General features: G+C 35.0%; 1 protein-coding gene across 24 annotated transcripts in view; it reads left to right on the top strand.

Moving 5' to 3' along the window:
* The window catches only part of NAALADL2 (N-acetylated alpha-linked acidic dipeptidase like 2), a 1,621,055-nt gene that overhangs the window by 916,938 nt on the left and 678,046 nt on the right, over nt 1-26,071 (top strand). For all 24 annotated transcript variants that reach the window (XM_049867803.1, XM_049867806.1, XM_049867798.1 and 21 more), the window contains one exon: nt 9,515-9,634. In XM_049867803.1, coding sequence (XP_049723760.1) covers nt 9,515-9,634 — 120 coding nt within the window. The remainder of the gene's footprint in view (nt 1-9,514; nt 9,635-26,071) is intronic.

Below are 26,071 nucleotides of genomic sequence, written 5' to 3'. Positions count from 1 at the left end.
CAAAAGGTCAGCAGTTCAAATCTGCCAGGCCCTCCTTGGAAACTCTATAGGGCAGTTCTACTCTGCCCTATAGGGTCGTTATGAGTCGGAATCGACACCATGGTAGCGGGTTTGGTTTTTGGTTTTGGTATTTTGTTTCCCCAGCCTGTTTCTTCAAAGGTTTCTGTGAAAGCCAAGACATTTGGGACTAGCAGGGCCCAATAGTACATTCCTCTTGCGTCTCAGTCTTTCCCAACTAAATCAATGCACACCGATTTCTCAGGCTTTGGCACTGTATCGACACAGCTAATTTAAAAGTGGATAACTTAGAGAATCAACTGTTGGTTGGTTTCATCTGCTTGCTATCAAAGAGGGGTCATTTATTTTTTACAAAATTATTTTCCACCATTTTGTTAATGCAACTGAGTTTTTTATATTCCTGTATAACCGTACCTCTGAGAGTTTTCTACACATTTCTCATTAGTTTTAAATGTTTACATTTTTTCTTTGTTTCACATAAAACTAAGGTCTCCTGCAGAATCATGGGATTATCCAAACGCCCAAAACCAAAAACCAAACCCATTGCTGTTGAGTCAATTCCTACTCATAGCAACCCTACAGGACAGAGGAGAGCTGCCCCATAGGGTTTCCAAGGAGCAGATGGTGGATCTGAACTGCCGACCTTTTGGTTAACAGCCATAACACTTATCCACTGGGCCACCAGGACTCCATTGTAATGCCTGAAAAGACAGAAATCATTTAAGACCCTACTTACCATTTGTAAATGCTATAAAAGCTTTTTTTTAATAAAGAAAAATTTTAAAGACTTAAAACAACTATTAAAACAGAGAAAATAAAGTTAAGTATAGACGTAAAAATACACTGGTTTTGAAATATTAGGTCTAAACAAAAAAAAAAAAGGGACTGCTAAAGGGATTAAAGTACAATTGTGACTAAAACACCTTGCATTTCAAGAATATAATTGGAGAAATTAACCATGCAAATTAGATGAAGACACTGACAATAAATATTTTTAGAATTATATTAATATAGTAGAAATCTATTATACTAAGTACATAATAATTTAACTACTGATATCAAGAAGGGATACAATAGTTATTGATTTTTTCAATCTCAGACTATATTAGTATGTTTTTCAATGCAAAGCAATTTCTAGGTGACCATTTTATATTTATATAGAATACTTGCAGATATTTTATATATGTGTTTTTTTGGTGTTTTAGATGTATTATTGAGATTCATCTATTCTAATTAATAGAGCACTGGAGACTTTTCTGTATTTCTTCAGACCATTCCCTAATTCAAATCAAGCTTGCGTGGTTGCTGCTGATGATTCTGGCATACCTCCTTTTGATTTTGAGTATGTTGTGTTTGCATGAATTTCTATCAGGCAGAGCTATTAACATGTTCTTAAATTATTCTAGTCTGACTGCCAGCAAAGCTCCCCACTACTTTTGCTTTTGACAAGGTTATTTGTGGAAGAGGAGTGCCCCTTGTCTTTGAAGACTGTCGTGTCCATTCATCATATGGCCGTTTGCACAAGCTTCCAATTTTTGCTTTCTGGTAACAGCCTAAACAGCATTTGTGATACTGGAGATCTACTTCAAAAACCTCCTTAATGCCAGCATGATGGATAGTGTACTTTGCAACTTCTTTGTAATTCATTGTGCACTGGAAAGGTGACATTGTTTACCCCATCATAATGACAGGTGGGTCAGTAAAAGGGTCCTAAGGAGAGTGTCCTGTCACTTGCAAAATACGTATTAAAGTGGATACATAAATAATTTAGCATGAGTGAGGCTAGCTTCAGGAAGTAAAAAGTGATTTATATTTTATTAAGAGACAAATATCAACTATAATATCACCATAGTGTTAAAGACATTGGTAGTGATTGCTGACCATGGCTAGTTGACTTTATAAATAAAACACACGGCTTCTATGTGATTGCTATGCAATTATTATTATTATTTTCTGTCCTTTGTGAAACCCAGACAGATGCAGAGAAGCAATGGCAACAGTTAATATTTGATATATGTTGGTCAGACGGGGTCCACTACCTTCTCATTTTTGAACACGTGATTTGTTTTATTTGTATACATTTTATGAATTTTGGATGCTTTTCTTCTGTGAAGTATTATTTTGTGTCCAAAGGATGAGTCAGATAACATGATTTTATGGAGAAACTTTACCCCATTTTTTAATGACAGGTGACAGAACCCATCTTTTGGTCAACAACTTGCCAGCTGTGCATAAGATACATTGTTATCAACACATTTATCACTCTCATTCTATAGAGAGCAGAATGCAAGAGTCCAGAACAGCACCCTTCCTTATTAGCTGTACAACTCTAGGTAGGTCATTTCAATTCTTTAAGCCTCAGTGTCCTCATATGTATAAACCAAACCAAACCAAACCCTTTGCCATCAATATTCTGACTCATAGTGAGTCTATAGAAGAGAATAGAACTGCCCCAGAGGGTTTCCAAGGAGTGGCTAGTGGATTTGAACTGCTGACCTTTTGGTTAGTAGCTATAGCACTTAACCACTGTGCCACCAGGGCTCCTTATCTGTATAAGGGGGAAATTAGTAACTCAGATATTTGTTGCAGGAAGAAATTATATAAACCATGTTAACTGCCTGGCACTTAAAAAGCACTCAATAAATGTTAGGTTAATTATTGTTGTTATTACTTGGTAGAAAATAGATACATTTAAATAGGGAAAATTAAGAAAACATCACAATTATTTATCATATGATTTGGACATTCAGCTTTTATTATATTGCTTGAAAATAATTTGTCTTCTGTTAACATGACATATCATCTTTAGAGAGAAATATGTCTTGATATGAATGAATAAGTAATAAAATATACATAATACCCTGAACATATATTTTAATTAAAACTGGCATTTCAAAGAAATTCAGAGTGAAATGTTTTATTCTTGAATGCAAGATGATAAATCGTGTCAAGTTGGGGCCTAAACCGTATTGCTTGTCTTTGTGAGTAAAATATTAAGACACCGTCGGTTAACACATGAAATCTGAACACCGTATGGAATATTTTGTCAGAATGTCTTAAAGAGAAAAATAGAACCACCGCATAGAGCCCTTGAATAACTTACCATCGGGCATCTATTTTTTCATAGCTGGGAAACTTTCTCTTTTTTTCTAATATTTTCAAACAAAAGCAAAATTATCAGTGCTACGGAAAAGCCAGAGCTACCTGCATTTGACTCCGAAAGATTCCTGTTATAGGCAAAAATACCAAGAAACTAGAGGAATGAAATGGAATAGTAGTATTTTAACTTTTATTGTCTGGGTATGAAGATGAAGCTACTGTATCATTAGTATAGAAATGTGAGTTTGAAGTAGTTTTCCAATGGTGAAAGTCACTTTCGTTTTACCTGTCTCTCTCCTTTCTCGCTTGTGAAATCCATCTTTTGATCATTAATGCACAATCAGGAGACACATGACTATGAACACAGCTGTATATAGCTTTTATTATTATTATTATTATTATTATTAAATAAATGTCTAATGTCTTAGAAGAAGTACAACCAGGAAGTAAGGGTGGTGAGACTGCGTCTTACATACTTTGGACATGTTGTCAGGAGGGATCAGTCCCTGGAGAGGGACATCATGCTTGGCAGAGTACAGCGTCAGCGGAAAAGAGGAAGACCCTCAACGAGGTGGATTGACACAGTGGCTGCAACAATGAGCTTAAGCATAACAATGATTGTAAGGATGGTGCAGGACCAGGCAGTGTTTCTTGTTCTGTTGTGCATGGGGTCACTAGGAGTCTGAACTGACTTGACAGCGCCTAACGACAACAACAATAACAATGTCCTTTGGGTCAATGTGAACTTCTGATGCTGGTTTCATGACTTCTATGCTAAACAACCAAGAGAAACAATTCCATAGCTGCTGCTTTCATATTTGAGGATAATAATTATGGCTGTCAAACCAAAACCAAACCCATTGCCGTTGAGTTGATTCTGACTCATAGCGACCCTATAGAAAAAAATAGACCATGAATATATTAAACAAAACAAAACAAACCCAAACCTGTTGCCTTCGAGTCGATCCTGACTCATAGCAATCCTAAAGGACAGAGTACAACTGTCTCCTAGAGTTCCCAAGGAGGACCTGGTGGATTGACCGTGAGTATAGTTTCCACATATTTGAGAGATATTTTCTGTGTATTTAAAATTAAGGCTTAAGCATTTACAAAGAAGTGACCTAAAACAGCATCCATCCATAGTTAAACAGGGAAGTAACATCTACCTGCAAAAGAAAACGAAAGCTTATTTTATGAAGTTCAAGTTTTAAAGCAGAGTTGAATTCAACTAAGTGGTTAAAGTGCAATGGACTTTTTCCTCTTCTTTGTCAGAACACTGAATTTCTGTTGAGAAAGTTTGAAAACAGACTTTTAATTTGCCTAAAGTCATTTCTAAAGAGTTGGAAACTCTACAATTGTTATTTGAAGGAAAATTCTAGATCCCCATTTTTATTTTTTTTTCTGATTTGATTTAGAGTATACCACTTATGAAGCTAAGTGATAATGTTAACTTTCTCAGCAAGCTTAATTTATGTTTTAAATTCTGTAAGATACCAGTATTTAAGTATGTATTTTACTATTGGATGTACCTCATTTCAGACCTCATTTCAGTAAAAAAAAAAAAAAAAAAATATTTTTTTTTTTTACTAGGTCCTAAAAATTCAATCTTTTCAAAACTAGAGAGACCTGTGAAAAAGTTGGTCCTTAAGTTTATGTACTATCTTAATATACTAAACCAATTGATTTTAGAAGAAGCAGGATTGTGTCTTATATTACTTTTATGGCCTCTAGAAAGAATTCTCTTGATTGAATTTGCAACTTCTTCAATATCCTCACCTTAATAAGTTGAAGTCATTTATGAACTAAAATGGCGTATGGTTATTAATCTGTTATTCCTTATATTTTAATTTAATACTGAAACATTCTCTGACTAATATAGAATTTACCAGCTGGATCTTACTAATATAACAGTTAACATTCAACACTAAGCAAATACATACTCAGTGCTTCTTACATGCCACTCACTGGGGACACAAGAATAAATGAGAAGCCTTTGTCCCCTGCCCACCCTCAGCGGACAGTCCAACAGGAGAAACCGATATTTAGGTAAGCAATTACAAAACTACATATCTCCATAAATCGTAAGCTCGGTATCCTCATTTATAAAATGGTTGGAAATATCTAGCAAATGTGAACGTTCAGAAGATGGACTGAAAACAATTTATGTAATCTGCTTAGTAAAATGTCTGGTACAGGGTACATAATGGTTACATATTGATTTTATTTTCCCTTTATGTCATGTTGTAAGAGTTCTGAATAGTTTAATCTTTATCTTTCCTCTACACACACAGACGTACATACACACACACGGACACAAACACACACAGTCAATTTCCAATTTCCTAACACCTGGGGTTTCTGTGCACCTCCTTGTACTCTCACCCATCCCTTGTTCTTGTCTGATTCTTGAACTCATCCTCTGCCCACTGTGTCAAGGCCTAGGCGCAAATGTCAACCCCTATTTCTAGTTCATACCTGTTTTCTGTTTTCAACCATCTAGCAAAGTCTTAAGTAGCATCTAGCACACTAGCTATTATTCCTTCTGATTGATTAGGGGTCTATTTAAATAATTAGTGCTTGTGCTATCGGTTTGTTTGTTGTGCTATACAAGGTATTAAATATTTTAAATATCTCTCCTGCTTATGCCAACTCCTATCTAATTGGTCTTGGCAAGGTAGAATACAACCTAGAGTACATGAGGAGGATTCTGAAAGGATTGCGATTGATTAGTTATATCTGCCCAGGGATTGGGCAGTGGGCATCTTAGTTTTTATACCTCACTACATGTGGTCTTCAACATTACTTCTATGATGGTAAACCTTTGCATGAATTTTTTTTAAAGTGCTAATTATTTTCTTTTAAAAAATTCCAACAATCTCTGAATTTTGAACTCTGTATAAATACTAGTATGCTAATTATTTTAAGAAAGAAAAATATGCATAGAAGATCATTTTGAGTTTACAGCTTTTTGATATGCATTAGGGCTTTATTTTGAGCAGGTTAAAAGCTAGGATATATAAATTTCAGTAAATTTCTAAAGTGAAAATGTATTTAGAAGAATCATAGTTATCATAAAATTTTATTTTATCAGTATCAGAACTGCTTGGGTTCACCATATCTGACTTCGGTAGAAAATTATTGTTTTAGTAGACGCATGCTCTTCAAATATTCTGTACATTCTGAGTCTCTCTTAGAGAACTAAGAGGATTCAGAATGATTGATTTGGTTGAAACTGTCAAGCCTAACAAATCTCAAATCATTAATCATTTCATAAGCAGGAGTAATTTTTGCTACTTCAAGATGGAGGAAAAGCATGGCAAAGGTTTATTTCCTGGGGTAGAGCCCAGGCCACCCACTGGTAGATTGTCTCTTGGATGCTTACTGTCTTCTATATTTCAGTGAAGTTCCTCAACAGAAAAACTGTGGTGCACAGACAATGAATAGAGCAGCCAGCACCTACGTTCCTGCTCGTTTGACATTTCCCAAGGGGACCAGTAAGATGTGACTTATTCTCTGGTATTTGGACATATATTAAACACCGTACCCCAACCAGTAGAGTAGATAATATTCTAGGATGACAGAATAAATGCAATAAAAAGAGGTTCATTTTAGCCAGGAGGAATGTGTAGGAAGAAATGGCTTGACATTTTATCATATCTTTGTGTATTGATTTGTGCCTCAGAAAAATTCAATATGCTTTCTTACAGCTGTGATTTTCAGTTTGCTTGAGGGTAAATAGGAAAGACTTTCAGAAAGGAACTGGTTCAGAAGCAGCCTTTGGAGGCAGTCTATACTTTTTTATTATTGTTTGCCAAGCCATCAGAACATCGAGACCTCTGTAGTTATTGATTTTTAACACATAGCCTCAAAGTGCATATGCAAAAATAAATTGCTGTAATGATACTTGTGAATGAGGAATATTTTTGTGGAAAAAAACTTCTTACATTTTAAAGGGCTTTAATCTACTGACATGTGTTACCTATTGCACATGAGTTGAAGGGCACTTTAGTTTAAATTGCCATTGTTGATTCAAGCTATAGCTATTTTACAGCACTTTTTTGTAACTATCATAGGTTTATGGTATCTAAACAATCGAAAGTCGTTGCCCATGACCTCTCATATTTCTCCACGTATTCTAAAGATATGTCTGCTAGGATAAGTAGATTCAAACTAATGCTATTTTCCAATTACATAAATGCCTCTTTCAAAGGGGTATGTGTGTGTGTTTGACTATCATACATTTCTAGTTATAAACAAACAAAAAGTCACTGTCTTGCCCATATTGTCTCAAACCAGTTAAGGCTCCCCTGCTAACCAAATCCTACTAAATATAAAAAGTGTTAGTAATTATAATCAATTGTGTAATAAACCAAAGCCACCAAACCCATTCGCGTCAAATTCCAACTCATAGCAACCCTATAGGACAGAGAAGAACTGCCTTATAGATTTTTCAGGGCTGTAATCTTTATGGAACCATATTGCTACATCTTTCTCCTGTAGAGTGGCTGGTGGATTCAAACCACCAATCTTTTGGTTGGCAGCCGAGTGCTTTAACAACCGTACCAATGTGTTTCAAGATGCTGCCACTGGCTTGCAGATAATTAGTAGCTTAGAAATTTCAAATGAAAAATAGGAATTCTTTCATTTTTGCAATATAATAATTAATATTATGTGATCATTTATTTAATCAGTTTTTCAAAAATCATAGATCAACAGTTATTTATATGGTAACGTATCAACAGACTCAAAAATCATGTTAATAAGGCACTGATCCAATCAAGTTTTAATAGGAACAAAATTGTAATCAAAAACTATTCTGACAAAAGTGTTTTTAACAATTAGGTTTTCTAGGTGAAGCACTCTGAAAGTACAGCTTAACTTTTAAGAGGTGTTGTATAAGATATAGTAATTTCTATTCAAAATAGATGAGCCAACAGCCTATGCTAGATTCCTGGGTAAAAACATGTGTCTGTGGTTGGCATGCCACCAAAGAACTCTCCCTGTACTGGAAACTGAAACTGACAATCAGATGCCTTTACCAAGCAACCGGTCTCATGAGGGCTTTAAGAGAGACAGAAACACACGATCCAGGATTCAAAATAGAGAGGGTTCACATATAATTCGGCAACAGACAAATAGAATTCATGAGGAAGGTGACATTTGAAACCAGTCTTAAAGTATTAGTAGAGTTTTGACAGAAGCAGATGAGTGTGAGGGCTAAAGCAGATGAGTGTGAGGGCTAAGGAAATAGTTCATTCCAGAAATGTCCCTTCTAAAAGTTAGATTTACCTCTCTCTCAGTGATATTCAGATGTTCTAGAGAGGGAGGTTTTTTTCTTCAGATGAATCTTCTATGGGAAGCCCTTTGTATATAAGTAGTTGAAATGCATTGGTTTCAGTTGAGAAATATGTGGTATTGGCGATCTTAACTTCCCATCTCCATCGCTTTTCGTTTTTGCCACCACTAACTTCTCTTACCAACACTGCTATGAATATATGCTATATTTTGAAGTAGTATATTCTGTATTATAATTTAATGTTATCGTTGGAAAGCATGACAACTATTATCTTTGTAATAGCAACTATAGAAAGTAAAGCTGGCTGGTAGAAGTAAGTGTTGGATAGTTCAGTACTTTTTAAGTAGTACTTTTTAAGGAGGAAGGAGGGGACAACGATCCCAAATAATTCTTATTAGACTCTCCAGAAAGGCATGGGATTTTTGCATTTAATTAAAGAGAGCTTTAAAAATGAGTAATATGGTTGTAGATAAGTACATAGTGACTGGTGTAGATAACCACGGAGAGTAGTAGGAAATAGTTTGGGGCCATATTCTAAAGTCCTTGAATGCCGGATCAGCACAGGTGGTTCTACAGGTTGTACCTTGCACAACCCCAGGGTTGTCATTCACAGCTTGATAAATGCACAACCTGAGCAGCTGTACATTGCATGATGATGGTACTAGAAGCAAGGCTTTTGAACTTAATTTGCATAACAATAGAGGGTTTTTTTGCATTTTCTTCAATCCTGAGAACCATATGATTATTGCTGAACTTTAAGAAATTTAATTTGCAGTTATGTATAAAATGGTTCAAATTCCAGAAGCATGGATATAGGATATACCACACATTGGGGTCTGTTAGAGGAACAAACTGGTGCTCGTAATTTATATAGAATGGAGATGGTAAAGCAAAGATGACTACAACTTTTCCCCAAATGACCGTAAGAATTATTATACCTGATGAAAATAAAAAGGTCATGTTTGTGGTGATTGGGACTGGTAGAGATAGAATCATTTGTCTTTTGAACATTTCAAATTATTATAAGTAATTTTTTTTCATTCTAAGTGTGCACATAGCTCTACTTTCCCCTATAAAATTTTACTGTTCTCTCTTTTTCAGGCTGAAGTCATTGATGTGAGTTATGGAACTGCAGATGACTTAAAAAGGATTAAGAAAATGAAAAACACAACAAGTCAGATTGCACTCCTGAAATTAGGAAAATTGCCACTACTATATAAGGTTGGTGAAATAACTGATTCTTCAGTGGGGTAAACACGTGTTTTGTTTGTTGGAGCTATGTGCCTCTGTGAGTATGTGTGTGTGTGTGTATGTGTGTAGAGTGATAGAGAGTGAGACAAAGAGGCAAGGAGTGTCACAGAAAGGTGACTTTTGAAAAGTAGAATTTTTACTTAAAAAAAAGAGAGAAACTGATGTCCTTATTCCATTAGACAGGAGCTGCCTTAACCCAGATACTGGTGAGTTTGTTGGAACTCGATAAAATGGGCGTACTCTTCATAGTAGTACCTATCTGGAATGCTAAAAATGAAAGTCATGGTGTCTTCCCCTTAGGACATATGTGAAAATTCCTATCTGTTATCCAAACTGCCTAATTACCACGTGCTGTATGTTTTTTTTTTTTTTGTATGTCAGATTAGTACCTAGCTGATTTACACTTTGTAGTGATTGATTTTGTCAACAGTGTAACTTCACAGTTACTGACTGTTCTGGGAATTTAATTAAAATATAATGTGCAAAGGAGAAGCAGAATTTTGATGTATTTGATTTAAATAGAAGTTTATTAACACTCATCCACTCGTTGGATTTACATAATTAAAGCATCTCAGTCTAAGTGTCTGATAATGAGCTGCAGCAGACAGCCACTTCTGACTTCATTTGCTTTTTCTGTTTGAAAAGAATGGTCAGTGTGATTATGTCACTGGAACTCCCTCTTCCTGATGATATATTGGATTTCTTCTCATCCAGCTCGAAAGGAACTGTAAATTCCCAGGTACAAAAAATTTTCCAAAAATCTGTTGGCACAATCCATAAGGAGACAAGAGAACATTCTGTGCCTGTTTTTTATTATCTTCCAAGGATGCCCTTATATATTTAAATTGGTGTCTGATAGCTGATGACTGGCCAGAATTTTAAGATAGTCTCCAAAATATAGTATGCATTGGTATTAATTTCTTACAGATTAAATTGTCAATGTGTATTGAATGACTTAAAATAATCACATTTTGATCTAGTAAATCTAGTTCGATCAGTGTTCTCTAAGGGAAAAACAGATATGGTAAATACAATAATGACTAGTGATGTGATAACATATTAGAAATGACATTTATGTCAGTTTAGCATCAAAAAGTATTACTATATTTGTACTGCTGAATAAAAACCACTGCCATTGATTCCGACTCACAGCGACCCTAAATGCTCTACAACAATTACAATGTATAGAAAAGCATTGAAGACATGGGTAAAAATGCTCATAATTAAAGCAATTTATAAAAAGCATATTTATACTATTCTAATATTTAATTATTATATTATTACTTCTAAAGGTAATATTTTTAATATGAACTAGACATTTTTCTAAGCATTTTTTATGAGAATATTTACCTTAGGAAATGCTTTCGCCCTGTCTACGAAAGTCGTGAAGTAGTGGTTTATCTAGAACAGGACACAATTATCCAGAACCAGGTATAAGTTTCCCTTTTTATTTTCCGTACAGGCTTATGAATAGATTTAAACCAGCATCCAGACTGCCACAAACTTGACATGACCTTCGAGGCAAAGAAAACATGGCACCTTTTCCTTAATCTAAATTCCACTGTAGCCATCACTGTTTTCTGTGGATTGTCCCAGAGATTTGGGGAACATTTTGGTATTATAACTATGCACAGTCACATGGTAAAGAAAAAAGAGGCATGGATTAGACATAGATACATAGCATGATTACAAGTGAGCTTGCCTCACAGGGCTATCAAACGTATTCTGGGGCTGGAATTCAAAAGTGAGGTAGTGTAGTCACACATGAGGGTTGAAAAGGCAGAGGACCAACTGACTTCTTTTGGAGGTACAACTGTTAATCATGCCTCAAATGAGCATCTTGACTGGGAACATGCAGCTGAATGAGTAAAAAGTTAATCTTGTTTTAGGTGTGCCGTAGTGGCTAAATCATAGTTCAAAAATGAAATTGGGAGGGAATTTCTGCATCTGCAATACAGAGGGCAAAGGAGAAACATAATTGTGGTATTAAATTATCTCCTAAAATGAGTAGAAACATAATCTGCAGCCAGGAAGGAGGAGATCTCATTAGTTTTATCATAAATACTATATACATGTTAATTTAGTCTCCAGGAAGCGATTGATGAGAAAATCCCTATGTTGTACAAGAAGAATTGCAAAAGCCGAATGACTTTTAGATATACGCCTTGACAGCCACACACATTGTTGCGGTAGGAATCAACCAAGAGTCTTCCAGAGTGCTGGTTTCCTTCAGCTGAGACCCTGGAGAAATGGTTCTAGGTTCATTTTAGCTTTGTATTTATGGCAGTTTATTTTACGGGAGAGTGCTTTAATTCTGTAAGCTCTGAGACAAAAAAAAAAAAAAAAACAAGTATTCTTTTATTTGGCATAATGGACTCACTTAGATTTCTCTCAGTGACAGTCTGGGGCATAGTAAGTAAAGCAGACCCAGAGACCCTCACCAATTCCCCAATTGCTGAATAGCACTCTAGTATGAAATTTACTTTATAAAATGCAATAAAAGTGTTTGGCTTTCTTTGGGGGGCCGTTTTTACAGGAAGCAACAATAAAAAACATTACTGTGTACCCCACGGCAACAAGAAATCAACTAAATCACACTGAAATGTGGGAGCCGGACCATTGTTTAAGTCAGAACCATGTATCAGCTCCACCTCCTGTACGAGTCAGATTTGTACTCAGTAAATTTAGAAATGAGTATATAACTTGATTAATTAGACCGTGCATAGTGAGACTACACATTAAAATCTACAAATGTTAGTGCTATTTATGTGCAAATAAGTAATATGTGTGACATTCCTAGTACTCTCTGTCATATAGTAAGATAATGGTAAATATTAGCTAACATTTGCATTATTCTGATATTCATTTTTTATCCTTATAATCACAATTTAATGACCTAGGAATTCAAATGATTTTGTCATTTACTACAACTGAGATATTTTCAGCCAGTTTGTTAAATACGTTTTTTCTTTTAATATCAATTTTGCATTGTTTGCCCAGAGTATAACTTAACTACCACTTCATCTCATGTAGTATGCTTCAATTGGTAGGCAGTTGGGAAGAGCCTGGAGGGAAATGGCAGACAGAAGACAATAGTTAAATGTTTACACCTTAAAATAGATTATTTTTTTGCAAATTAGGGAGGATAGCACAAACAGCAATGATATTATTTAAGAAACGAAAACCCACCTCATGCGATTTGAATTTCAAACCCAATTTAAGCCACAAAATAGGTAAATTTAAAACACTGACTTGTGGTTCTGTGAGGAAAGTATCTATAAATATTCATGATTTGACACATCAGTAGTCAATGAATGGACAATTCGAAGATCAGTAAGGAAACTTCTATTTTAGGTAGCTGAAGTTAATGCTGAGAAACACTCTATTTTTAAAACTAACTACTTGAATTATTTGCATATTGGTCCTATTTGTTGAATTCAACTTTGAGTCTTTTTCCCTGATGACATTTGTTCAGCCCTAATAACTAAGAACTACTTTTTTTCTTTATTCAAGTGAATAGAGAGCAAGATTTACTCTTCCTTATGTGGTAGGACTTCAGAGATGGTATACACAAAATTTATGGACATCGTTTCGTTAATTTTAAGCATCAAAAATATATAGAGGTTAGTACAACAATGTGCATAAAAGGGGAATTCAGTATTTGTGAGGATAAAATCTCGTGGTGTGTATGTTGTGTGTGGCATATATGCACACTGGCAAGCTTATATGCAATGAGACGGTGAGACTGGAGACGGCAAAGAAGAGGCTAGGACTCATTTCCTATTGGAATTTTGATGCGTTTTAATTTTCCCTGGTGTGGATTAACATAGCAGATCTTTTTAAGTGACCATCTGTGAAAATTTCAGATAAAAACAAATGTTTAATTCAGTGGCCTTGCATAATGTTTTTAGTAATCATTCTCTCTATGGAGGCAAATTGCTGCTTTTTTTCTTTAGACAATTTTTGAAGGCATTTTATAAATAAAAATTAAAAAATGAACACAATCCTGTATAAAAAAAAGACTATGCTTCTTCACTGAATAGTTTAATGAAACACTTCATACCCAATTCTTAAAAGTAATTACAGGGGACCAGGGCTTCCAGATTTTGTGATTGTGAAACTCCAGAGCTTCTCCATTGGTCAGGGAAAACATGGACAGGCCCAGAACACAAAATCTGAAAACACGAGTTTAATGCATTTTTCAGTTAAATCTGCAGTTGTATTTCTTAACCAGAATACTTGTCATTTTCCACTGACTGACTTTAATTATTTTTCTAAATGATTTTGATCAAATATTACCATATCTACAAAAGGAAACTAATTTTCGTTGAAATACAACTTCAATCATAAGTTATAATGAAAAGACTTTAGATTGTGTCATTATTCTGCCATTTACAACTCAGACTTTAAGAATAACTAAACGAATGCATTAGAAGTTTCAGATCCTATTCCTAATACTAAAATACTTTTCATTGCTTAAAACAAAATGGAGATGTGTCTAGAAATCTTCAAACTCAGTCATGAGTCAGTCCTACTATTTGAAAGTCATGTCTGTGTTTCAATTACATAATAGTACAATTTAATTAAGCTTCCTGGGTATTTGAATATTATGAAATCATAGCAATGATATCATGTATCAGAAGGGCATATTTTTACATATATCTTATTGTAATATGGTTAGCCTAAATAAAACCAATGTATTAATGCAAGTTTAACATCATTTAGAAAAGGTGCTGAGTATTTTGTTTCTCCTAAGTGAATTTTATAATACAAATTAACAAAAACAAACAAGCAAAACAAAAAGAAAGAGTAAAATATCCCTTGTAGTTCTCCCCTAAAATTACCCGGGCTTAAGAAATGTTTTTTGTATGTTATATATTACTCTAAAATCTGACACAGAAGCTTTGTTGTTTTTGCTAGGTGCTGTCAAGTTGGTTCCCACTCATACCGACAACAGAACAAAACACTGCCCAGTCCTGCGCCATTCTAACAATCTTTGTCACGTTTGAGCCCATTGTTGCAGCCACTGTCAATCCATCTTGCAGAAAGGGTCTTCCTCTTTTTCGTTTGGCCCTGTACTTAACTAAGCATGGTGTCCTTCTCCAGGGACTAATCTCTCCTGATAACATGTCCAAAGTATGTGAGATGTAGTCTTGCCATCATTGCTTCTAAGGAGCATTCTGGTTGTACTTCTTCCAGGACGTATTTTTTTGTTCTTTTGGCAGTCCATGGTATATTCAATATTCTTCACCAACACCACAATTCAAAGTTGTCAATTCTTCTTCAGTTTTCCTTATTCATCGTCCACCTTTCACATGCATATGAGGTAATTGAAAACACCATGCCTTGCATCAGGCACACCTATCTTCAAGGTGACATTTTGGCTTTTCAACACTTTAAAGAGGTCTTTTGGAGCAGATTGGTCAAATTCAAAATGTCTTTTGATTTCTTGACTGCTGCTTCCGCAGGTGTTGATTGTGGATCCATGTAAAATGAAATCCTTGACAACTTCCACCTTTTCTCTGTTTATCATGATGTTTCTTATTGGTCCAGTTGTGAGGATTTTTGTTTTATGTTGAGGTATAATCCAAAATCAAGGCTGGGTTCTTTGATTTTCATCAGTAAGTACTTCAAGTCTTCTTCACTTTCAGCAAGCAAGGTTGTATCATCTGCTTATCACAGGTTATTAGTTAGTCTTCCTTCAATCCCTCTACTGCATTCTTCTTCATATAGTCCAGTTTCTCAGATCATTTGTGCAGTATACAGACTGAATAAGTACGGTGAAAGGATACAACCCTGACACACATCTTTCCTCACCTTAAACCACGCGGTATCCCCTTATTCTCTTCAAACAATGGCCTCTTCATCTGTTTCCTCATGAGCACAGTTAAGTGCTTTGGAATTTCCATTCTTCACAATGTTATCCATAATTTGTAATGATCACATGGTTAAATGCCTTTGCATAGTCAATAAAACAAAGGTAAACATCTTTCTGGTATTCTCTGGTTTCAGCCAGGATCCATCTGACGTCAGCAATGATATCTGGGTTCCGTGTCGTTTTCTGAAACTGGCTTGAATTTCTGGCAGTTTCCTGTGGATATACTGCTGCAGCCACTTTTGAATAATCTTCAGCAAAATATTGCTTGTGTGTTATATTAATGATATTGTTCGATAATTTCCGCATTAGGTTGAATCACCTTTCTTGGGAATAGGCATAAATACGGATCTCTTCCACTTGGTAGGCCAAGGTAGTAGCTGCCTTCCAAATTTCTTGGCATAGACAAGTGAGCACTTCCAGTGCTGCATCCATTTGTTGAAACATCTCAGTTGGTATTCTGTCAATTCCTGGAGTCTTGTTTTTTGCCAATGCCTTCACTGTAGCTTGGACTTCTTCCTTCAGTACCATCAGTCCCTGATCATATGCCACCTCCTGAAATGGTTGAATGTCAACCAATTCTTTTTGGTATAGTGACTGTGTGTATTTCTTCCATCTTTAGATGTGTTTTAACTTTATGATAATTAGTTGAATTCATTAATACATCTATGAATATGGTTATGGTACAGTGAGGTTTTACTGAGCTCTGCTTTCATGTTTTAGCTTTTCCTTCTCCTTCTGTGTCTGGCTGACAATTTTTACTTTTCTAGCTGTCAGTCGGTTTTTCAGCCTTTCCAATGTGTTATATCTGTGTTCAACGTGGTAACTTGTTTTAAATAGTGAAGCAAGGTGCGAGTGCTTCAGAAACAAACAGAAGTCCCAACTCTTCTACCAGATGGTTATGTGACCTTAGACTATTACCTAACCCCAATGATCCTTATAGAGTGACTATGAGTCAGAATCGACTCAATGGCAATGGGTTTTGTTTATGAGCCTTAGTTTTTTTTTTTAAGTCTCTGTAGTGGTTACATGGGGATCAAATCTGAGGATGCATGCATGATAAATCCTTAATAAATATTAAGTTATTACTATTAATCATACCTTAAAATTCAAATGAGCTGCTAAAGAGTAAATGGTACAAATTTATGGATGAATTTAATGATGGGAAATTGTCACAGTTGTTTCAAACTTGTAAAACCTAAATGAAGATAATAACGCACTTATGTGATAAACGAATTACAGAAAAATATTTTATCTCTCAATATTGCATGTTTGTATTATTTAGCAATAAGTATTATGTTGGTACCATGTAGCATAATTTGAATCTTTGAATTAAAGACATTGAAGTTACTTTTTTAATTTTCTTGTGGAATAACCCAGATATAAATAAATGGAGAAAGGTATATTAACAATAAATATAACTTGACTTTTAATTAAAGATGAATATATACAATGACCTAACAGGATAGTACATGCTTTAGATTTTACAGTCGTTAGTGTAGCTGTCGCTGTGAGTCAGAATCGACCCGACGGCACTGGGCTTGGTTTTGGTAGTGTTGTTGTTGTTTAAATCCATAGATTTTATCTGGAAGTGGTAGAATTATATACCATTTAGAAAACAACATTTTATTTTTGGGAATTAGAACTACAGTACATTTATAGAGTAGTGGTGATCTGCTTCTGAAAAGTCATAGCCATGAAAACCCTGTTGAGAAGCTCTACTCTGCACACATGGAGTTGCCGTGAGTTGGAATCGACTCCATAACAACTAACAACAAGTATAAACCAAGACCAATTTTAAATTATTTTGAAAGTTGAAGTAACACGTATGGGTCCAAAAGCATAGAGAAATTCCTTAGAAGATTGTTGAGGAAATTGAGATAATACATGGAAGTACTCAGCACAATACCTAGCACATGCTAAGAACCCGTTAAAAAGAAGCAGTCATTATTTTATTTAATCACACAAAAAGGTCTTATCAAATACTGCATATTCGACATTTATTCCATTTTCTGAATGGTCACCATTCTATGTGGTCAAAATCTCGATCTCGTCATTGCTAAATGGTATAATCCCTACCTCATTTGGTGGTTTGCTTGTTTGTTTTAAATAAAAGCTCAGTACTTGAGCTCACGGTTTAGATGCATTTCAGGAATGATTATTATGCTAAAGATTTTAGTTCAGGTTTTTCTTCAGTACTTGAATTTGAATCCTAAAATAGACTTTGAAATTTTGCCAAGTTCCTTTCATTTCTGCCTTGATATTTCACAGGGGTGATAGGTGTAGAACAAAAACAAACAAAAAAACTTGTCATATGCTGACAAAGTATTAAAAAAAATCCACTGGATGTCTAATTATTAATCACTGTGTATATGACCCTAAGTTTTCTTTTTTTTTTCCCCTCTCTCTATTTCTTGAGAAAGGAGCCCTGGTTGCACAGTGGTTAAAGAGCTGCTAACTGAAAGGTTGGCAATTTGAACCTACCAACTGCTCCATGGGAGAAAAATGTGGCAGTCTGCTTCTGTAAAGATTTACAGCCTTTTTTGAAACCCTACAGGGCAGTTCTACCCTATCCTATAGAGTCGGAGTCCATATGAGTCAGAATCGACTCCAAGACAGTGAGTTTGGTTTTGTTTTGTTTTCGTCTCTGGAGAAAAATAGATGAATTATCTTGATCTGGAATATATTGGTGATTAGAGAACTTTTTTTTAATATAAGGAATACTAGGTACCAGCTTGGATTTTACCAATATGTTACATGCTGTGGCTGTTAACCAAAGGGTCAGCGGTTCGAATCTGCCAGGTGCTCCTTGGAAACTCTATGAGGCAGTTCTACTCTGTCCTATACGGTTGCTATGAGTTGGAATCGACTTGATGGCACTGGGTTTGGTTTGGTTTTTTGGTTTATTGCTATAAAGGTCACCCTGGTGGTGTAGTGCTTAAGTGCTAGGGCTGCTTACCAAAAGGTCGGCAGTTCAAATCTGCCAGGTGCCCCTTGAAAACTCTACCAGGCAGTTCTACTCTGTCCTGTAGGGTCAGTATGTGTCGGAATGGACTCCACGGTAGTTGGTTTTTTTTTTTTTTTTTTTTTGGTTATTGCTATAAAATATGTGGAGACAAAGTTAAATTACTTCTGGAAGGTAACATCATTGAAAAGATAATATTTGCTTTGGAAAAAAAAAAAACCCTCTTCCTACAATTTATATAATTAAAATTACAGCCACACAATGTATTACACTGGTTTCAAATTCAATAGACTTCCTATTTTTATAACAAATTAACCTTTAATAAGCTATAAAACCATTATCTAGCTACAGAAACTTAAAATATTCTCACTTGAACTTTGAAAACAATATACACTCAATAAGATATTTTAATAGGTCATTATTAATATATAAGTTAATTTATTATCCTCATAAATATTCATTAAGTTGCTGTTTAACTGAAAATATATATTTGCTGTGTTTATGCAAAGCTATCGGGAAGGTTTTTATAGCCCAATATATATTATAGTTAAGAATAAACCTTTCATGGTTTTAATGATGAGCAGTTTGAAAAAAGCCTTTATATTACAGATTAAAAAAAAAAGTTACTTTTTACTTACTAGATTTCCTCTTCTGAATGTCATAAATCTTTACAAAAATTTTATTTTGTATGTTTTCTCTTGTATTGCATTTTAGATTGTACCTAGTAATCTCATTTAGTACAATAAATTTCTTGTGAATTTTCTTAAATTAATAATTTTTTTTTTTTTTAATAAGTAATGCATAATTACTTTGATATCCCTGGTGGTGCTGTGGCTAAGAACTCTGCTGCTAACCCAAAGGTCAGCATTTTGAATCCACCAGCTGCTCCTTAGCAACCCTATGGAGCAGTTCCATTTTGTCGTATAATGTCCCTATGAGTTGGAATGACTGAAGGGCAATGGATTTGGTTTGGTTTGTTTTGAAGTCATTTAGTGTCTAAATTTAAAAACACTGTATTAATAATTTCAAAATATACATATTTTAAATCCATTTGTGTTCTTTGGAAAAAATCAAAAGTCTCTGTAATCTCAGAAATAAATGTAATATAATAAAAATAAAAAACAAATTTAGACTAATATTCATAATCAAGCAAATTTGTCAAAGAAAGTCATGTGTATTCTGCTTTCATTTGTAATTATCTGTTTATTTTAATCTAAATCTTCTACCTGATTGTTAAAGGAGCCCTTGGTGGTGCAATTGGTGGTGCAATGGTTAAGTGCTTGGCTGCTAACCAAAAGGTTGATGGTTGGAACCCACCAGCCACTCTGTGGGAGAAAGATGCAGCAGTCTGCTTCCATAAATATTACAGCCTTGGAAGCCCTATGGGTCAATTCTTATCTGTCCTATCTGGTTGCTTTGAGTCAGAATTGACCCTATGGCAATGAGTTTGGTTTTTTGGTTTATGCTGTGTTTCATAAGTATATGAATTGTTGCTGTTGTTGTTAGGTGCCATCAGGTCAGTTCTGACACATAGCAACCCTATGTAAAACAGAACAAAACACTGCCTAGTCCTGCACCATCCTCACAATCATTGTTATGCTTGAGCCCATTGTTGCAGCCACTGTGTCAATGTATCTTGCTGAGGATTTTCCTCTTTTTTTTGCTGACTTTCTACTTTACCAAGCATGATGTCCTTCTCCAGGGACTGATCCCTCCAGATAATATTTTCAAAGTATATGAGACATAGTCTCACCATCCTTGCTTTTAAGGAACATTCTGGTTGTACTTCTTCCAAGACACATTTGTTCATTTTTTTGGCAGTCCATGGTATAGACAGTATTCTTCACCAACACCACAATTCAAAGGTATCAATTCTTCTTCAGTCTTTCTTAGTCATTGTCCAGCTTTTGCATCCAAAGGAAGGAATTGAAAACACTGTGGCTTGAGTCAATGTGCCTTAGTCTTCAAGGTGACATCTTTGCTTTTCAACACTTAAAAGAGACCTTTTGCAGCAGATTTGCCCAATGCAATGTGTCTTTTGATTTCTTGACTGCTGCTTCCATATGTATTACCCATATAAAAATTCTTTCATAATTCTCACACAAAGACAATTCTCAGGCATCCATAGAGTCAGTTTTATCATATGTAAAATAAGTTATCAAGTGAAATGCAGGAAAATCTCTTAGAGTTCTAAGATACTATGCTTATTTGGGAGGTTCTCAGTTTGCAGTTGGTTGCCAACCTAAAGGTTGGTGGTTCAAACTCACCCATCAGTGCCTGCAAAGAAAGGCCCGATAATCAACTTGCATAGAGATTACGGCCAAGAAAACCCTATGGAGCAGTTCTACTCTGCAACACATTAGTTGGTGTTGCCATGAGTCGAGATTGACTGAACAGTAAATGTTTATGCTTATTTGACATTGATCCTATGACTAATTAATGACAGTTGTAATATATTTTTTCCTTTAAACAATAGTACATTTGTAATTAAATAATAGAACAAGTTGTTGATGATATTATGTATATTAAAACAGATGGGATATAATCTAGTATTTTTTTAGTTCTGTTAAGAAATGGACAATTTTAATCCTCTGCTTTTCATTATATTTTGGAAGATAGAAAATTTCATGATAATTATTCTATTCACAAGCTCAAGGATTTCTTAATTTTAGAGTGGGAATTGCTAAGAAGCTTTGTTAATATTTGGCGGATTAAAACAAAATTGGTTTTTCTTCCAAGTTGCTATTATATGACAGACTGGCAAACTGTGTTGTACCCATTTCAGATCTTTTCTTGCTGAGAAGTTTTATGTCTTCCATGGGAGCTATCTAAACCTTTCACACACATGTACTGTGCCTGAACTATTATTTTTTAAAATTTTACATAGTAAACAAACCAGTAAATCTACCTCCATTGGCTTCCTGTGGTATTATATGTATTTTTTTATATGTTTTAATATCTATAGTTATTGCTTTGAACATTAAATATTTTTTGATGGGAAACAGCCTCTTTTGAAGTAAGCCAAAAATATGGGTAATCACAGGGTACAATTGTGATTGAATTGTAATATTTATTGATTGGATTATTAATGAATTAATTTAATTTCTAATGTTTTTATAGTTGTCTACAGCACTCTGGATTCTTTATTGTCTCTCACTCTGCTAAATGGCAGAAAGTGTTTTATGTTAAAACAGATTACAGAGGCTTAGAAAAAATAATCTCTTTTGAAAAAATGAAATAAGGCATGGTTATAAATGTCTTATTTTCTGTGATAATTTGCAAAACATATATGCAAATAGTTTTCTTGGCTTTCAAAAAATCCCTAGTATGACTTATTATGTAGATTTATTTTTCTTGTTTTGCCTAGCTTCATCATTTGTGTGCTGTAATTGATTACAAAACAGGTAAATACAGTCCATTTTTAGAATAAAGCCACGTACAGATCAGACAACTGGTAATCTAGGGAATCATTTACTTTACACTTGAGGTTTTTTTTTTGTCTTTTTTTAATTCTGATCAACTAGAAAATGAAGTTCTAAAGGCCTTTACCGTGAAACTAGGAACTAGGAAACATGTATGCAGATGGCCCTTTACAATAAGGTAGAAATCACTTCCTGTGATTTTAGAAGTATTGTAAAGACCTCTTTGGCCTGAATTCTATCCATTAAATGCTGAAATTTATAAATTGCTCTTTTATGTTTTTATTGGGCGGTTTCTTAAGATGTCATTGTACCTAAGGAGATGCTGTAATTTAAAATATTTTATTGAAATTAATATCAGGATAATGCCAAACTTAGTATAGGCAAGTGCATGGAATTTCTGTATCTGGAGTGATAGAGATGGGGTAGAACCAGGTAGCTAAAGACAGATTTGAATTTTTCACGATTTGAATATGAGTGTTCTTTATGTACACTTGCATCATTTGTTTGTTTGTCCTTATGATAAATTTCCTACTTCCCATGCCATGGGTAAAGAATAAAATCTCATCAGATTTTGGAGCAACTTCATTGCTGTGCTCCAATCTTTTAACCTCTGTAAGACTTCATTTCCTTCCTTGTAAAAATAGTGTAATAATAATGTTGTCTTCATATCATTCAGCCTTTAGTAAACAGTGTTCATTATTATCGTTGTGGTGTAATTATGGTAAAAGAACAGAGTTCCTACCTTCCCTGGAGATTTTAAAAGCGAAATTACTTGAACAATATCTGTGTAACACTGTAACCTTCTTTCTTATACATTATCTCATGTAAACATTAGCAATCCTTACAAAATCCCTGTGAAGGAGGATCGTCCATACTCTACAGTGAATAAATAGGGCTTCGAGAGTTTGACAGTGTTACCCAATGCCATACACTTATTATGCTGGGAAACTAGAGCTCTTACTTCAAACCCAGTGCTTGATAATATATCCATGTCTATGAATGAATTTGACTTTAAGATGACTTCTCTCAGACATTAGCACCACTGTGGCTTCAATCTTGGTTCCTTACAACTAATCACGAATATTTCCAGGGTACTTGCATATAGTTTAGAAAGAGAAATGTAAAAATAAAACAAAAACAAGTCACCCCCCCCCCAAAAAAGACTACTAAAACTGGCAAAGATAGGAGAATGGTATGTGAGTGTTCAGCATACTGTTTTTTCAATGTTCCTGTTGAAAATCTTCAGAATAAAAATTTTCAAAATGAAAACTAGGGGAGGAAGAAAAAACAAAAACAAAAAACAAAGAAACTTAACTAGGATGTTCAGCAAGTGACTGAAAACGCTCCCAACTGTTTTATCATTTATTTGGCTTACTCCCACCCATGGGAGTTGATTGAGTGGTTACAAGAAAACTTTGCCTTTGGGCAAGATTTCCCAGTGACGTGGAGAGTCTTGCAGTCAGCTTCTGCCCTTACTCAATCAGGCATACCAATTAGAAAAATCAGGTTTACCTAGTTAGCTGTCCAGAATCCAACATCACTTAAGGGATAGAAATTCTCTCCCTCCCCCTGCAAAGAATTGCAAAAATCAACCAGTGTGTTAGATATGGCCATTATAGTTAAATTACTCTTCATTTGATCGACTGAATTTTGATACTTTTATCAGAATACTGACAGCCATGAAGACATAGCCTCAGGCACCTAAATGAAAGAATGCTGAACATGAATTCGTGTTGAATTTGTTCTCAACCAGAGTGCTTGGTGAAATCATGGGGTGCTTGTGTATCTGAGCTCATTTATTATTACAGAAGAGTTCCCATTAACTTCTTGGGGGAAGTGTTGCCATTAAATCTTGAATGAGAAGAATTTGTAACTTGAAAATGTTTATGAATATTTCATAAGAATCATGTAAGGGTGCATGCTTGTGTGTGATAGCCTGGCAAAGGTTGACAGATACGTGGAATATTGTAATAGCTTGATGGATGCATATGGGATGTTTAATGAAAAGTGAAAAGTGCCTGCTGGGCTGCTTTGAACATCTTCCAGTATTGTGCTGATTTTTGTTGGATGTTAACAAAATCTTCACAGAGAGAAAGAGTTTCTATTAATGCATTGAAAATGGCAGGATTTTTTAATCGCCTTCAATAGGCTTATATGAAACATGATGGGGACTAAGGGTTGATGATTTTATTCTTTGTTTCTGTTTACTAAATCTGATTTTTAAAACACATATCTGAACAAACTAGGTCCTAATGAGTAAGCATATGATTGTTTTCTCAAGTGAGGATCCTATATAATTGTGTACTCTCATAGTTTAATGGCTCAGAATCCCTGGGGAATTTCACTACCTTTCACATCTATAGGAGAATATGAGTAGTTTAGCAAAGAGCAGCAGAAAAAAAACCCAGCAGATACTAGCACAGTTTCTAGTCGACCAAAAAGAATTGGTCTATGTTCAACCATTTCAGGAGGTAGTATGTGATCAAAAACTGATGGTACTAAAGGAAGAAGTCCAAGCTGTACTGAAGGCATTGGCAAAAAACAAACTCCAGGAATTGACTTAATACTAATTGAAATATTTCAACAAATGGATACAGGGCTGGAAGTTCTCACCTAACTATGCCAAGAAATTTGGAAGACAGCTACCTAGACAACTGACTGGAAGAGATTCATGTACTCATGCAGAACCTATATATAGACCAACAGGCAGTCAATGGAACAGAACAATGGGATACTCCATGGTTTAAAGTCAGGAAAGGTGTGTGTCAAGATTGTGTCCTTTCACCATACTTATTCAATCTGTATGCTGAGCAAATAATCTGAGAAGTTGGACTATGTGAAGAAGAGTGTGGCATCAGGATTGGTGGAAGATGCATTAACAACCTGTGATATGCAGATGACACAACCCTCCTAGCTGAAAGCGAAGAAGGCTTGAAGCACTTACTGATGAAGATCAAAGACTACAGCCTTCAGTATGCATTATAGCTGAACATAAAGAAAACAAAATTCCTCACAACTGGACCAATAAGCAACATCATGTTACACAGAGAAAAGATTGAAGTTGTCAAGGATTTCACTTTACTTGGACCCACAATCAACACTCATGGAAACAGCAGTTGAGAAATCAAATGATGTATTACATTGGGCCAATCTACTGCAAAAGACCTCTTTAAAGTGTTGAAAAGCAAAATCACTTTGAGGGCTAAGATGCAACTGACCGAAACCATGGTATTTTCAATCGCCTAGTATGGATGCAAAAGCAGGACAATGAATATGGTAGACCTTAGAAGAACTGAGACCTTTGAATTATCCTGTTGGTGAAGAATAATGAATATACTATGGGCTGCTATAAGAACTAACATGTCTGTACTGGAAGAAGTACAGCTAGGGTGCTCTTTGGAAGACTTCATCTTACATACTTTGAACCTGTTATCAGGAGGGACCAGTCCTTTGAGAAGGACCTCATGTTTGGTAAAGTAAAGGGTCAGCGAAAAAGAGGGAGACACATTCGAGAGATGGACTGACACAGGGGCTGCAACAATGGGCTCAAACATAGCAAGGATTGTGAGGATGGTTCAGGACTGGGCAGTGTTTTTGTTCTGTTGTACATAGAATAGAGTTGTTACGAATTAAAAGAGACTTAAGGGCAACTAACAACACAACAACATGGAAAGTTCTATAAGTTTTGGAAAGTTCCCCTTCACAGATGCATCAATTTAATATGTATCTTTATCTTTAAAAAAAAAAAAATCGCAGGAACATGTTTGTGTATTTTGGTAAGAAAAAAATTTATCATGTATTTTCTATCAAATTACATGAAGTATTACAGAATAGAGCACTGTGTAGATGGATCAGTTATTTTCCTTTTTGAAGTTTACCAGTGTTTATACTACTCTGGCTAAGAAAATGCCTGCTTGGACTACTATATTAATATTATAAGAAGGAGGCTGCCATTCCTCAGTGCTATAACCTGCGTGATCTTCAGAGACCATCTCAATGAAGTGCAGACCTGATTTATTTTTCCAGGTAAGTCATTCATTAAGTAAAAATTGATCATACTTCCATTTAAGGTAACCATCAGTTGTTTTGATAACTTCATTTAAGGTGACAATCAGTTATTTTGATAATTTCATTATTCTTATTGT

Source organism: Elephas maximus, chromosome 23, assembly GCF_024166365.1.
Source record: "Elephas maximus indicus isolate mEleMax1 chromosome 23, mEleMax1 primary haplotype, whole genome shotgun sequence".
NCBI classification, from domain to species: Eukaryota; Metazoa; Chordata; class Mammalia; order Proboscidea; family Elephantidae; genus Elephas; species Elephas maximus.
This window is presented reverse-complemented; position numbering and strand designations above follow the sequence as displayed.